A 16159-nucleotide genomic window follows, 5' to 3' on the forward strand; every position below is an offset into this window, starting at 1 on the left:
TCACCCCTTACATCAGACTCCACAGAGTTCCCCCATATATGATAGTGTAGAGTTTTCCCAGTAGCTTGACTGACTAAGGCAAGCGGACAGCAGGCATATATGCAGAGCTGAATGCTGGGAAGCAGCACTTCAATTAGAAATTATGGGGCCCAGTACAGCCTAACTGGCAGGGACCCTTCCCCACCCCCTTCGTCGCCCAAAGCAGATAAATGAGGTGACATGCACAGTGTGCCACAAAGGAAGGTACTGTAGCTGTAATAAAACACTGAGAGGGGCTTAAAACTTGAGCATACATACAGAGAAATAGAAGTATGTCATGCACATAGTACAAGTGTTTTAGGATGTAACACAGAGATTAGAGGTCAGTAGTACGTAATGCAAAGATCAGAGGTCAGTAGTATGTAACAAAGAATGCATAGGTTAGTGGTATGTAAGACAGAGAGCAGGGGTCAGTAGTATGTATCTCACAGTGCACATGTCAGAAGTATACACACACACATCTGCAATGTAGGCATCAGAAACCTGCTGATCCCTTTATACAATTGCCAGTTCAGCACAGAAGAGCTGCTGTACAGCCAGCACCCTTGCACAGCCTGCTTCCCCCCTGGCATCAGCCCCCCCCCCTTCCCATTCACTCTCCCCCACTCAACAGGGTCCTGCTCTGCAGTACATGTTGCTCTTTGCCTACCAGACCCTCCAGTCACTGCTTCCATGCAGACGTTGGCTGAGTGGGGCCTCACTGATTGGTGCCAGCTCTCTTGTTACCGAGGTCCAGCCATATTGCTGCTGTGATCCAAGTGGCAGCAGGAGGGGTCAAGAGCCAGTGGCACAGTGGGGTCGCCCTGCTCACTGAGAGGAGGACAGCTGCCCAGAAGGGACTATCTTTCTCAGCGCAACTGTATGCTCTGCTGCAATATACAGTAGGGGGTCTGAGCCCAGTACAGAAGGGCTGGCTGTACCCCCCTATCAGAGGCCTTGCTGGCCTCACTCCACTGTTATCATTCAACTCCTTGGCTGCTTGTGGTTGGCTGACCATAGATATACTTTAAAACAAGTAGTCAGCCCCCACAGGTCCTTTTACAGAACATCATGCCTATTGCATTACTCTAATTAAATAATCCAAAATGATGTTCACGAGGCAGTGGATAGAATGAACCTGGCAGGGGACATCAACACCTTAAGGGTTCACACCAATGTGGTGCGTTAATTACTGGTACTGTGCGATTAAGGCACCTATCACCTATCATATCTTATACTGATAATATACCTTCCGGGCTGTGCAAGTTGAAGGGAGCATGGCTGAATTACAATGCTGCTCCTGTGGGTGGGAACTAAGTGCAGTGCATCAGTGATTAGTTAAGTGGCTCACAGATTTCTGTAGTGGTGCTCGGGCTCAGTGATCCTGGCTAAGGCGAAAATTTGCAGACACACGGAGCTGCATTCCCCTTTTGAAGTGGCACCTAGGAAATGTGCCCTATATGCCATCCCCTGAATAGGCCATGTAAAGTGAAAGTTTAACTTGTCCTGAAATTAAATATCGCTCCCCAATTAGCTTACATGCATTGGGCCAGGCACTGTTTTTGTCTGTGAAGTTCAGGCATTCTCTGTGAAGTGCCACTGGGCTGCATCTTAGACACCTTAGATGCAAAGGGTGTTTGCTTGGGGCTGAATTCTCAACTTATGCATACAAATTCACTACACTTTAAGGTGACAGGGTAGTATAACACATATTTGCCCCTTAGACCTCATGCAGATGGATAAAAATACAGGCGTATAGTATTCAGCTTAAAATACACCTGTTTACTCACACATATTGGTGTACGTACCTGATTGCAGAAGTTTTTGTTGACTTTGTATTTTGTTATGGCTTATCTAGGATGTATTACTTTGCCATTTCCTTCAAGCAACCTCATCTATTTTGTATGTAATTGGGCCTTGTAAAAGGAAAAAAAATGTGTGATTGTTTATATTTATATATAGTTTTTGTGAACTTTCATTTAATAAAAGTGGGCAAGGAAGCCCTTGAATGAAGATTTCAGCGAGTGGATGCGTCCTTAATGCGCTACCATTGGAAGCTAAATCTCACAATATATATATATATAGTGCAATATAAATGGGTATATATATACACACACAGACAAAGAAAACTAACGTTTCTTGTATCAGACTCACTATAACTTATTGGAAAAGCTTTCACTTTGGTTATTTATTTCCCTCTGCAGCATTTGTTCCAAGTACAGCAAAATAGCAGACAGAGTCCGTGAGGTTCCTGCTACTACGGCAGACTTAGTTGCATTGATGGATTTCCTTAGGACATCGAGTGATGTTACGGTTTATAAATTAAAGGATGAGATATCAGAAGCAGCCAGTCGTTTGGCGTTTCTTTTGGATTACGCCACTCTCCAATGTAAGTAAAATTGTAAAAGGTGATGACTAAATACAGTAATTACATACTTTCAGATTACTATGGAACAAACATTTTATGTCATGTAAACTTTGAAAACCAATCCCACAAGCCAATACTATTTTGTTTTGGATAGAGGACTTTACTTCTACTTTATTCCATGTTGCATACAGTTAGTCAGTGGGTAGTCAGTGGTGCCTAAAGAATTACTATTAATCAACAAGATGCAGAATATTTTCGGTACCTCCTGAATATCAAGTTTTAAAATCTACGTGCTAAACCTTGCCTCTGACATTAAACATTTAAATGGTAAGCAGAAAATTCATACATCATGACATTTTTTTTGAGGTATTCACAAGAAGCTCTTGGGTCTAGGAGGAGCTTCCAAAAAGAGCAGCTCATTATTCCCCTTCTGACAAGGTTGATCCCTTTCTTCCTGTAAAGCAGTGCACCCTCATATAGTAATGGAAGGGAGTACCAAGAATGATGGTTCAGTTATCCCTCTGGGCATCTAGCTCTTCACAACCTGTGAAGTTTGTGATGGACTCCTTATAGACTGTCAAATGTGCAATCAGTTTGCCTTTCCTGTTATTCCACCTGCATCCCTTACTGTTATATGACCCAAACCTCCCATCAGGCACCATTACATATGATTCAGGGGTGTGGAATTCTTTTTAACTACTTGTCCAAGGACTAAAGCAGGAGCCCGATTTACTTGTCCCTCATGACAATCTACTTCTCCTGATACAAAAAAATGTATTTGATTCAAAACTGTATTTAGCAGTGCTTTCAAACGAGTGCTTGCAGTTTGCGAGCGAAATTCAGGGAAAGGACTGTTCGCCAAAAGGTAAGTATAGCAGGGAGGGAGAGGGGGTCAGATTTGTGCGGGTAATTCCATTTTCCCAAATTACTTGGGAAAGGGAATGTACCCTTTAGGGCTGGTGAAGTCTTGGTCGAGCCCGGCATGCGTGTCCCAAGACTGCGCGATTGTGTGCGGTTGCATACAGCGGTTGCCACGCTGCCCCATTGGTTTCAATGGGGTTACATCCGCCTGGCAATTGCTGAAAAAAGGTACATGTACCTTTTTTCGTGACACCCACGTTTGTGCGTGATTGCATGGGCGGTATTGCAGTGGGAAACGGCGCAACCTGCCTGGCACGACTGGGGTGCCATTAGAAAATAGGCAGTGGTGTGCAATTTACGACTGCCTGGCCACCCGCGCGGTTTCATACATGATTGCCGCGCGGTCAGCGATCACCCAGGTGTGAACCTGGCCTTAATGCACATTGTGCGTGTTAGAGAGCATTACTGCCCGGCCACCACAATATGGCACCACGCCGCTCACACACACAATGCCCTATGCATGCGTTTATTCGCATGCAGATGGTGGGGGCAGCGGGGGTTGGTTTGGTTTTAATGTTTTACATTTTTATTTACTTTATTTCTATTTTACTTTTTAAAAAAATATATTTTTATTTTTAATTTATTTTATTATTTTTTACTTTATCGCCTTTTTATTTTTTCCATTTTTATTTATTTTCATTTTTAATTTTAATTGATTTTATTATTTTTTACTTTTTTGTCACCTAATTTAATTGCTAGCACACAGGAGCTAACAAGACCATGTGTGATAGCATTTGGAGGTGAGAGGTTCTCTTTATTGAACCTGTCACCTATAAATACAGGAGTTTTAGCACAGTACTGACACGGAGCTCAACTCTCCAACCTGATCTAATTTGCCGTGGTCCCCCAGAAGAGCGGGGGGCCCTGAAGATCACGGTGGGGTGGGAGCCAGCGGGGAGAGAGGCAGTGGCCGTTGTTCTATTAGATGTTGTGACTGCGGACAGAGGCGAAGATGGCCTTATGTAGGATGAGAAAGCAGAACAATGTGTGATCATCACCACCTCTTACCTTGAATATACTAGATGTTAGCCACTAGAATTTATCTAAATGCCTGAATTCTTAGCCAGTTTAGCTTGGCCTTCTTTGATGCACCGTTTTAATTTAGTAGTACCTGTTACAGTATTGTAGTAGCGAAAGTTATGGTTAAAGGTATTCTAAAAAGTTAATAACATTTTGCAGTAAGCTAGTGCATTACTGTACACGTCTTCTTCTGCCATCACTACTGTCTGAACAAAGGGAGAGAAGACTATTTTTATTTTCTGTCATGGACATGACATAGAGTTGCAGGATCCAACTGAATAGAATATGTATAATCTAAGCATTTATAATTTGAAGTTTTGCCTAAATAGAATTGCCCTGGGTCGGGTTTGGATCTTATGTATGAAAAGTCAAGGGAAACTGTGAAACTGTCCATTCATATTCTGTCTTTTTTTAAAGTTTTGGTTAGAGTAGGTGTCCCATGGCATTATTCAGAGCTGAACATTGTTTACCCTCTTTGGGGAGTGCATTCTCCAAATATTTTCTATATATTGTAGTAAGAGATAAACTAAAGAGCCAAACCTAGTGTTAACTGTTCCATAGAGAGTATGTAAGAGAATTCATTTTATAAAGGAGAATCCATATGTGATCCAAGACCACAAAAGCTGTCAGCATTTCAAAGCATTTTCTGGGCTGTAGAGAAACTCTGACCCAACGTTCAGGCACCAGGTGCTTTTCAAAGTAGGTGCTTGTTTTATACTGTATGTTTAGTATAACCACAGGTTTGTGTTAAGGTAAACACTTTAATAATAACTCAAAATATTTCTTCACTAAAAAAGTACAATTCCTTAAAAAAAATGTTTCTACAATAGTCACATTATGAAAATATATATTTTTGAGTGTTGGTGCTTTGAAATATTCAAATATTACAGAGATTGCCGTGATTTGTTATTAAGTAAAGAGAATTTTGCGGTCTGAATATTTGGATTTCGATGTCAGACACTTAGCAATGGTCATTGAAAGCTTCTTCATTCACAGTATCAATATACTACAAAGCAATAAGCTAGCCAAACCTATTTTTTTCTTTTGGGTAGAGTAGGGAATGGCTAGGACCCCTTTCAGGATACATTTTCTATACAATGAATTCTACCATTTATTGTTCCTGTAAATTATATATCAAATAAACTCTACAAGGAACCCATATGGAGTAGACTGTAAGAGAGATAAATAAGATTAAAAAGCATTTTTAGTTCCAAATGCAATGTTAATAAAATATATTATCTTTATTACGGTTTATCTAGACATCCAAAATACACATAATATATATATATATGTATATATTATAGGATCCTGGGCCATTCCAAACAAGAAAAAGTACATATTATTATAGGCCAGCATTTTCCCCTTTTTCACGTTCAAGTAGGATCTAACAGTGCACTTTGCAAAAAGCAGTGTTAACCCATACATCTGCAGGTCTCTTTTTCTCATTTGTATACTGTGCAATGTTAAATGTTCCACAAGTTAAGCTCTGTTTGACCCGTAAATACAAATTAAATGCCTTGTATCAACATCTCATAAGAGACTCTTCCTCTGTGTTTAGAATATGCTCCAATATATACAGGAGTATTTGTAATTCTTAGAACTGCATACAAATACATTTCTTGAAGATTAAGTCCTTCAGTGTGATATAATGGGGTTGATTTACTAACCTTATAGCACACCACGAACATGTATACACCTCTGTAGTGTGTTCCCTCCCAGCATGATCTATGGGTGGAATCTAAACACCTTTGTAGTGTGTATACACCCAGCAGGTGTGTTGTGCAAAGCCAAGCATGAATTGCAAGGTGATGTTGTGTAAATTAGCTCTATGTTGTGTTGCTTGCGTTGATGAATGCAGGAATGTAAATGCATGAGCTAACCATTTTTGTCTAAACTGTGAAGCAGCATTATATATGCATCATGTGCATGATTTTTCCATATATGGCATTAGTGGAAATATGCTTTTAGAGACTTTTTGGTTGATAAATACGTTTTGCTGTGTGAAAATCACACGCACCTGGTGCGTGCCTGTGTTTAGGTTAGTAAATCACCCCCAATGTCTCGCATCAACACCTCATAAGAGCGCATTGCTCGGTGTTCTGATAGGTTCAGGAATTAAAGCTTATTTTGATGTTATTTTTCTGCTTACTCATTTGTACATAGTGTTGTTTGGTGTCAGTAAGCCCTCATCCATTGCTATCCCATCAAAGAAAGTTACTTTCAGTCCCTTTTGTAATAAAAACCAAGTACATAAAAACTCATAATATGTACGATTACTGATTGTAGTTTTCTGTAAAATATGCCACTGATTGGTTGCTTTAGACGGTGCCAATTATTTTCTGTATTGTTTATAGCCTTTATATAACTGTGCTATATTAACTTTTAAAATTATCTTTTTGTGGTTTCCTTTGTTACATCTATAATTTCCCTTTTAATCTATATAAAAAAAGATTATTTTATAATTGCTGTATTTCTACTTTATAATTGTTTCATTTGATTGCAGATGATGATTTAAAACTGAACAGTGCTGTGTTTCATTGGCCGGAACAGATAGAAACAGTGTTTGAAGTCAATAATAATCGTTTAATGGCCAAAAGAGACCAGGCTGAAGATGAGCTGCGGAAAAGGTAATTAAATGCTAATACAGTATGTTGGTTAATTCAAAATCCAGCATTGAACAACAATAAACACACTGCATACATGGTTTTACACTTACTTTGCGCTTGAAGCTTCTCAAAACCCCTGAACAAAAGTGTATTATGTTGTAGCTTACAGTCCTTAAAGTGACATTAAACCCTCAGATTTTTTAACATAAACCAATACTGTAATGTGTGCCTTACTGTAATCCATGGTTGTTTCCCTTCTCTTTGCTGCTCTTCCTTTTAAATCCTCATGTCTTCTCATGCTTGGGGAGAACTTCCCTTTTCAGCTCAGGGCCTCTTCCTGTAGTGCTGGCTCAGGTTACAAGCCTATACAAATCTACACAGACACCGTGTATCCATTCCTGAGACAAGGCAGTCTGCTGCAAAACAGAAGTTCTGCAGAGCATGAGAACAGATACAGATTTAAAAGGAAGAGCAGCAAAGAGAAGGGAAACAACCGTGGATTACAGTAAGGCACACATTACAGTATTGGTTTATGTTAAAAAATCTGAGGGTTTAATGTCACTTTAAATGTGGTGGCTGCATTAGTTTTCATATTTCAGATTTTTTTCTCTTCATTTTTATCTGGTGATCCTGCCAGTTACACACTTCCTGTGGTAGGGTGACAATGCTCACTCACTGTACTTTATCTCTTAAGGAGGTTACAAGAATACTGGATTTCTGACAGGATCAACCGGTACTTTTTTTACACTTGCAGAAAATGTATTTTGAAAAACGTAAAAAAGAGATTGAATGCAGCCACTACATCTAAGGACTGGTAAAGCTAGGTATACATTAATAGATTTTTTTCTGTTTCCCTGAAAGATGAACAAAAAATTTGACACATTAAATAGCATGGATGGAGGAATCTCCTGTAGCAGGGTCAACTGTCAAAATACCTGAACAGTGCCTAAATCTGGTTGGATGAAGGTGATGTACGCCTGACAATTTTACATAGGATGTCGAGCTGCAGCTCGCAGGCAGGGCCATCCACTGAGTTAATTTTGTCCAGTTCATCAAGAACTGGCCAGTAGACATGTGTTCTGGCAAAACAATTGTTTTGTTTCTTTTTCAGTTCAGATTTTCCTTTATTTCATTTTTCGGGATTCGGTTCCAAAAGTCAATTCCTTTCAGGATTCGGACGAAATTCGTTAGCGGTAGTCGGTTCAGGCACTTTAGGTCTGGTAGGAATGTTAGGAGGGACCCACCAAGTTAAAAAAAAAAAGGGTGTGAGGTTCCCCACAAAAGCACACTAAGCCCTTTAGGTCTGGTAGGAATTTTACATTTTATTTGTCTTTGCTGAATTTTTGCATGTGATATTTTAGGCTAAAGGAGAATTATAAGTGTCAGATGGCAGTATTCTTCTATGAGATTTGTGCACAGCAAAATGTCTTTCTGTCCACATACCACAATATAATCTCACTTATAAGAATAGCATCTAGTAAGAAACGTTTAAAATATGTGTTCTATAACTTGTAATTTATGTTCTCTGGCTCTTTATTTTAGCAATAAGATTACTATGTTTTTGCCTTTAGTGGTGAGATTTGCTTTAAAAAGCTAATTTAGGAAGCCAAGGTTAGGAATTCAGCATGAGGTAGGATCAGGTGAAAAACTGCAAATTCCTTCCACTAGCTATTACACATCAAACTTGTTTTTTTGTAGTTCTGCTTCAGAATGTGTCTGGGTAAAAGCAGCTGTGTAAACTCAAAAAAATGGTGGTTGGAGATCAGACACCATTTTGTGAACTCAATTAACCCAAGCTGGGGAATCTGTAGTTGCTCTTAGTGAATGTGTTAAATTATTTTTTCCAGATAGTGCCAGATACAGGGGTATACATTTTTACACCCATTTACTTCTATTTTTAGATGAATCTCTGTAACAAAGATATTTCTTTTTTACACAACTTTGCCTTGAAGCCTATTGTTCTATGCCAGCTGCCATTTCAAGCAAAAGCTGGTACGAAAATAATAATTTCTAGTTTCCTTTTTTGGAGTTAGTGGGAGAAACTTATCCATGTCTAACTTTGTTCCCCTTTAACAACTTTCATTCTAAATATATTATTATAATATTCTAATATGATATATTCAAATTTCTATTATAAATTTTTTTATAAACTTGCTTTTAATTTATGTTACTAGGCTCTTCAAGACGTTAGGATGTATCTGTGCTAGATACAAATTGAAAACAATAACAGTAAATAATAATTTCCATTTTCTACAGCGCTGACATATTCCATAGTGTTTTTTAGAGAATTTTTCATAACAGACTAAATATTGTTTTACTCACATTAATCCTTACACTTTAAAATCCGATTACCCTGCACTGTCAGACACTGACAGGTCATTTACACCATGTGTTTTTGGATGTGTTGCTTAATGAAGACCCAATGCAATGGCAGTCCGAAATTCTTTGTTTCCTATAGGCCCAGTTCACAGCAATATGTTGTGTTGGTGTGCACTGGGGAAAAAATGCAACATGCTTTATTTTACTATTGCGCAATACACTGCAACATGTTACACTGCATTGCAGCATACTGCAACTGATGTTGAGGAAAAGTAAATAAACTATTTTGGTGCCTGCTGTTAAAAAAAATAAGTAAAAGAAATGCACAGCAGTGCAACTCAACATGTTAAACAAAATAGCATATCAACAAATGTCAGCTCAGATGCGTTTAGTGCATTTTAAAGCTGAAATATACAGAATGAACTTGGTTACAATTATATGTAGCTTGATGTTAAAACCTATGAAGAGCTACAGTTCCTTGCTACAATTTAGCCACCTTAATAGTAGCATCAGTGAGTCACTTTAGTACATCCTTCTCAGCTTCACTCGAGCCTGCAAATAGCTGTTTCCCATAACCTGTAAAAATGTCCTTGCACTGGACAGAGCAGGACTTTGTTTTCCCTAATTTGACTGAAAAATTCTAATTTCTTTGTTTCAAACTACCTCAGGCTAGAGTGAAATTTTAACTTAGCCACATACATAAGACAAGACTCAACAGACTACAGCCCTGAGTTAATGGGAACATTTGTCTATAAAAGCACTGTTATATAAACAATCTTTCTTGGTCTAATAATGTTCCATCTGATGTCTGTAGCTGGCCAGTAGCAAAGTTTAGCAGCCTCCAGATTTCCTCAATGCTTGGCAGTAGGGTCTGCCACCTCTCTGGGATGTGATTGAAGAGATACCTTGTGGCACCAACAATGGTAGGCAGAAGGCATACAAACCTTTGCATGGTAATGTCTATGAAGGATCCATGAATAAGCAAAAATGGAAAATAAAGTTATGGTGTTGTATGCTCCTGGTACATATGTTTCTACATTTCACACACTTCATGACAAGGATTAAAGTCAAACATTTCTAACTTAAATATCTGACTTATAAAAATTTGATATTATAGTATTCCACAAAGAGAATATAAAAATTAGTACATTTTAATAAGTAATAGGTTGATTGTTTATGATAGAACCATTAATTTACTTGGCCTTTTATGGATGGAACCTTCCAGCTCAAGGTGAATAAAGGCAAACTTGAAAGGGCTTTACTGATTTATCCCTAACCTTTACCCCGGAAAAAAAGCCACTTAATTGTAATTGTAGGACTAATTGGTCGGATAATGGGATTATGTAGGCTGATTTTTCTCCAGATAATTATATGGCATGATATACAATAATGTCTAATTGTGACAGAAGCAGACAGCAGAGCATACATGGAGATTATGTTTTGAAAACAATTCCTGCAATAGCACTGTATCATAATTTGTTTTGCAGGCGTTCAAAGTTTGAGAAAGTACTTAATGGCTACAATATTGAAATTGAGGCCTTTAGAAAACGAGAGACGATGACTTTGGATGAAATGAAAAATAACATGGAAAAACTGAATGATCTGGATCTGAACTTGAAGAAGGCCCTCTCAGAGTTCGAGGTTTGTGTGCTTATGTGTTTCCCAAACTTTGGTTACAGTGCATGAACACTACAACTTTAGTTGTTCTGAAATTTTAACTATTAAATTGTTATCACCATCCACAAGTGTTTGTAAAATCCCAGTTGTTTCTTCCAGTTTGGCCATGCACTGAGCAAACAACATAATTTTTTGACAGTTCTTACTCTTTAACCCTTTCCCTGCCACCAACGTAAGGCTTATGGCGGAACACAACTGTTTCCAGCTGGCCAGCTCAGTAAGCTTTACTACGGTGGCTTTCTCCCTTCGCTCCAGTGGGGATCCAAGGAGAGGGTGTCATTAATCAGGATGGCTGAGCAGCATGATAGAGCAGTGAGCTGGGAGGAGAGAGGAGCCGCTGTCATCCTGTCAGTTTCAGGATGACAGCGGCTGTGTGCGTGACTTGGCGGAGGATCTGTGATATTTCGGTGTTTGTAAATAACTGGGGACACATAGTACTATGTGTCCCCATAGTACTCCAGTGTTTGTAAATAAAAATAACTGGGGGCACATAGTACTATGTGTCCTCAGCTATGAATGAACAGGAAGTGTTTTACATCACTTCCTGTTCATTCATGACTTTCTCAAAGGGGAGAAGCACTCACTACAGAGGCTTCTCCCCATTCAGAGACTGGTTAATAGTAAATGTTTTACTATCAACAGTTTCTGAATGAATGGGAAGCCTCTGTACTGAGTGTTTTCCATTCATTTAGAACAGAGGCAGCAGAAAAGGAGATTGAGGACTGTGTCCATAATTTCTTTTTCTATTTCAAAAAGGAAATGTCAGGGGTCTGTTTAGACCCATGCTATTTAACCAAAGCCCCCTAAACAGCAAGAAAAAAAATTACGAAAAAATAAATAAATACATTAAAAAAATAAAACACAACCCCCCTTCCTCCCCAACACCCATATTATGCACCTGCAACAGTATGCACCATATTGTGGTGCACGCCATGCACATGCAATGCAGGGGAATTGTTAGAACGCATCTCAGTGCTTGATTTTGTTTTCTTTTTTTTTCTTTTCAAAATAACATTATTTTAACTGTGGCAGCGCAGGGCAAAAGGCTGTGATGTGTTGTGATACGCTGTGTTGCGATTAAATGTACATCTGCCTCATTTTATCACACACCAGCACAGCGCACAAATGATTTTTAACATAAGTCAATTATTTACAGTTTTGCATTCCTTAATTTTTTTACCATTTCGCAAAAAGGCGCAATTTAAAATGTACAAATATTTATTATTTATTAACTCAATACATTTTTATCTTTTAGATTTAGTCAGAAAAGTATTTTTTGTGCACTGATACTAATTTTAGTGTGCTTCATCAATTAATTGTGTATTTTTATCAGTTTAATATTGATTTGACAAACATTTGCGCAATTATCACAGGAACTACAAAATTAGTAGCATCACCTTTTTATTCTACCGGGCCTGTATTTCAGAAAATATATGGTTTTGTGGGTCTTTTACAAACGCTAGATACAAAAATAGGGGTTCAAAGCAATGGGAAACATTTGCATAAATGGTGTGGCCAGTTGAGGCTAAAAGCGCTCTGAAGGGCATGGCAGCGAAAGGGTTAAACCACCAAAGCACTTTAACCATTCTAATAACATCTTGAAGTTTGGAAAACCTACTATAGTTTTACCCCAACTCATGCTACTTCCTAAGCCTACATTCTCTACATTACCCTCAAATAAAGTTCCTTTCTCCAAGTGTTTATTAGAATTATTGGAATCAGACTTTTTCAGAACATGGGTAAAATAAATTGCTCTCTAATAGAGCTACTGCCAACCATTAGTAAATATATTCTCCCTCAAACACGCCATACTCATAAATCCATGATTTGTGATTCCTACTAAGAACAATTTACAGTGAAGATTTTGTCTTTCACCAGGGTATGCGTATGTGAGATTCTAATAAATAGAAACTAGCAGATTAGTTGTTGTTTTTTTCGGATAAAATTTTAATTCAAGATTACAAACAATATAGCATTATTGGAAACTGAAAAATGGGATATAGGAAACAAAGAAGAGTACACGTGAGGTGCTGTCTGCCCTCACCCTGGGATATCATTCCACACATTCATTAGACATGTCAGGTATTAATTATATTATAGAATTGTTAATTCACTGAGTGTAGACCATATTTTATACATTGTGTTCAGGTACATCAAAGAACATTGAGCAGATGTGTCAGAAATACATTTGAAGTAGCAGGACTGTATGTACCTCTGGTTAATTACTGTAGGTGTAAAGCAGGAGCCTTCATATAGGTTGTAGAGGAAAGGCATAAAGTGCTAAGAGCAGATAAAAATTAGTAATTAGCGGTAAGAAAAAGCAATGGATAGTATATTAGGGAAGAAATAAGAAAAAGGGATCAGCAAGAAAAGTGAGGGATGCCTGAGTGTGGGATCCCCAGCCTATGTAGTATTGACTGCATTGTTTATCCAACGGAGGTTTTCAACGTAAAAGTAATGCTTTAACCCCTTCATGACTGAGGCCTTTTCTTCATTTTTTGCACCCATCTTATATTCCACATTTTAGGCCTAAAAGTTACTTGAAACCCCCAAACATTATATATTTTCTGAAAGCCAAGACCCTTTAGAATAAAATGGTGGCAGTTGCAAATTTTTCTGTGGCTTGATATTAGCACAACTCCTTATCAAACCCCAAAATTTAGTGAAAAATGCACTTAAATGCCCTAAAATATAAAAGATGAGGTTACAACGACTAAATAGATACCCAGCATGCCCAGGTTACAAATTGTGTGCGTCCGTAAAACGGCGACAAAATTCAGTACCCCAAAAAGTCCATAGACGACGCTTTAAAAGCCTCCACAGGTCATCAGTTTAGAGATACCCAAAAATACTGGCCCTAAAATGATTGCTCTCACTCTGGCGTGTGTGGCGATACCCAACATGTGTAGCGTGTTCGTCGTTTTCATACATAGGCGCACCTGACACGTGTTTACGTGAAAGACGCGCGTGCTTTCAGGGGCAGGGGACTTAAACATTTTCTAATTATTTTTACATTTATTTTATTTAATGTTAATTTTAAAAATGTTTTTATTTATTTTACTTTTCTTTCATTGCTGTCACATAGGGGGGCTTACAAGCCCCCCATGTGATAGCAGCTGGTGGTGACAGGTACTCTTTAAGGTGATGCTGGGGGTCCAAAAGACCCCTAGTATCACCTTTACACTTGAAATAAGCTATTGAAGTGCAGATCACACTTCAATATCATATTGCTGGGCTTCAGACACCCAGCACTGACAGCTATGGGACCGGAAGTGATGCAATCTGCATCGCTCCCGGTCCCATAGAACAGGGAGGGGATCGGCGAACGGAGGTTCGCCCATCTTCTCCCCAGCTTCCCGCTGACACAAAAGAAGCCGGTCCCGGGTCCGTAGGAGGGGCAACGGAGCCCATGAAACACGACGGTGGTGTCGGGTGGGGGGACCGTTCACCAGCCCGTAGAAGCGATCTGGCGGCAGCTGAGCCGCCAAAATCGCTTACACTGTAAAGCCGGCAGTCGGCTTTACAAGTTTAAAAAGAGTGCCGGGAGTCTGTTCAAACAGCCCCAATGCCAGCGACGTACACTGTACGTCGCTGGTCATGAAGGGATTAAATTGTAAATTGAGACTATCAGTCATATAGTTGGGTTATCAGTTCCACCATGCACATCAGGTGGTTGAGTTATTCTATCAATTCCCTCACCATTGGCCTTTGTTTTCCCAATAACTTGGTATGATTTATTTGGGTTCCAATTGTAAAAATCTAAGTAAGCTCTTTTATGCTTGATTTGTGGGGCTTTGTATAGAGAAAGATGTTAATAAGTTGTGAGTGTCTAAGATACATAGTACTAGGGATGTCCCGATGCCACTTTTTCAGGCCCAAGTACAAGTACAAGTACATCCCCTCATGTACTTGCCGATACCAATTACCGATACTTTTTCTTAAAGGGACAGGTGACTTTAAATGATCCATAGTACAACTACATGTTATGTACTATGGATCATGGTTTAACCTATTCATGTAGTACCCACTGGGACAGCATATCGCCAGCAAGTGTCAGGCATGTGTGGCAAAATTCCATTTAGTGTCTGGGGACACCTAAAACTTTTCTCTTGGAGTTAACTGGCTCTACTAAGTTTTTGTATGATTTTATAAGGTCAGTGAGGGAATATTCTAATTCCCATTCCCATTTTGTAATATATAGTGTGGAGGGTTAGGGTTGACCTCCTTAAGTAGTAGGTTACAGTAGGTTATAGATTATGTAGATCAGGTGAGTAGGTCCTGTCTCCTGTGAGAATAGGTTTTCAACGGGATAGTGTTCCCTGCTAGGTGATCATATTTCAGCTCGTAGAAACCTTTCAGCTGAAAGTAGTGCATCCAGCATCTGGAGAGGTGGTCTGATCATTCAGAAGAATACTTTAAATTACTTCTAAATCTTGATGCTGCCTAGTTTCTATTATAGACTCTCAACAACTTGTTACTAGTGCAGCTTTGAAATGCACCAGCCCTGGCTGGTGAGGATGGGGTTCCTAAATAATCCCTAACACAGAACAGAAAAGACACAAGTGAAAGAAGAAGTAATGAATGTCAGAACAGCCCTGACAGGTAAAACTAAGAGGGGAACATACACCAAACATATGACATCAGCAAGCTTTTCTTAGACTTGACTTATTTTCTAAGCTATGTCGATCTGACATACTAATATAATGATTCATAAATGACATGTGCTCACATTTCTTATACTAAGGAAGATTATTTTTCTCAACCAAATTCAGTTTCATGTGCAAGTGGGTAAATTATTTTTATTATGATATTACATATACAGTCATGTGAAAAAGTAAGTAACCTCTATGGACATTGTGGAGGTTTTCCACATATTTGAATAGACAAACAGCTTTATCCAAACAGTGCCTTCAGATAAGGATGACATACTTAAAACGCAAGGAAAATGTGCCATTTCAATAGTTCATTAAACACAAATAAAAGATATAATGACGTACTATGGAAAAAGTAAGTACACTCTTGGCCTTAGAAGTTGGTGTTGTTCACTAAAGCAGAAGTAACTTCTTGAAGGGGTTTTGAATAACTGCCTACCACTCTCTGGTGTCAACATGATGACATTTTTGACCACGCTACCATGCAAACTTTCTTCAGTTGCAGGATGTTTGTGGGTTTCCTTACATGAACTGTTGGTTTCAAATCCCTCATAATAATTTAATGTGATTCAAATGAG

General features: G+C 38.8%; 1 protein-coding gene across 1 annotated transcript in view; it reads left to right on the forward strand.

Annotated features, from left to right (window-relative positions):
* Positions 1–16159, forward strand: part of DNAH3 (dynein axonemal heavy chain 3) — a 239155-nt gene that overhangs the window by 51281 nt on the left and 171715 nt on the right. Inside the window, 3 exon segments of the mRNA XM_018562281.1 lie at positions 2223–2407; positions 6831–6954; positions 10740–10893. Coding sequence (XP_018417783.1) covers positions 2223–2407; positions 6831–6954; positions 10740–10893 — 463 coding nt within the window.

This window comes from Nanorana parkeri, unplaced genomic scaffold (assembly GCF_000935625.1).
Source record: "Nanorana parkeri isolate BGI_ZX_2015 unplaced genomic scaffold, ASM93562v1 scaffold570, whole genome shotgun sequence".
Lineage (NCBI taxonomy): Eukaryota > Metazoa > Chordata > Amphibia > Anura > Dicroglossidae > Nanorana > Nanorana parkeri.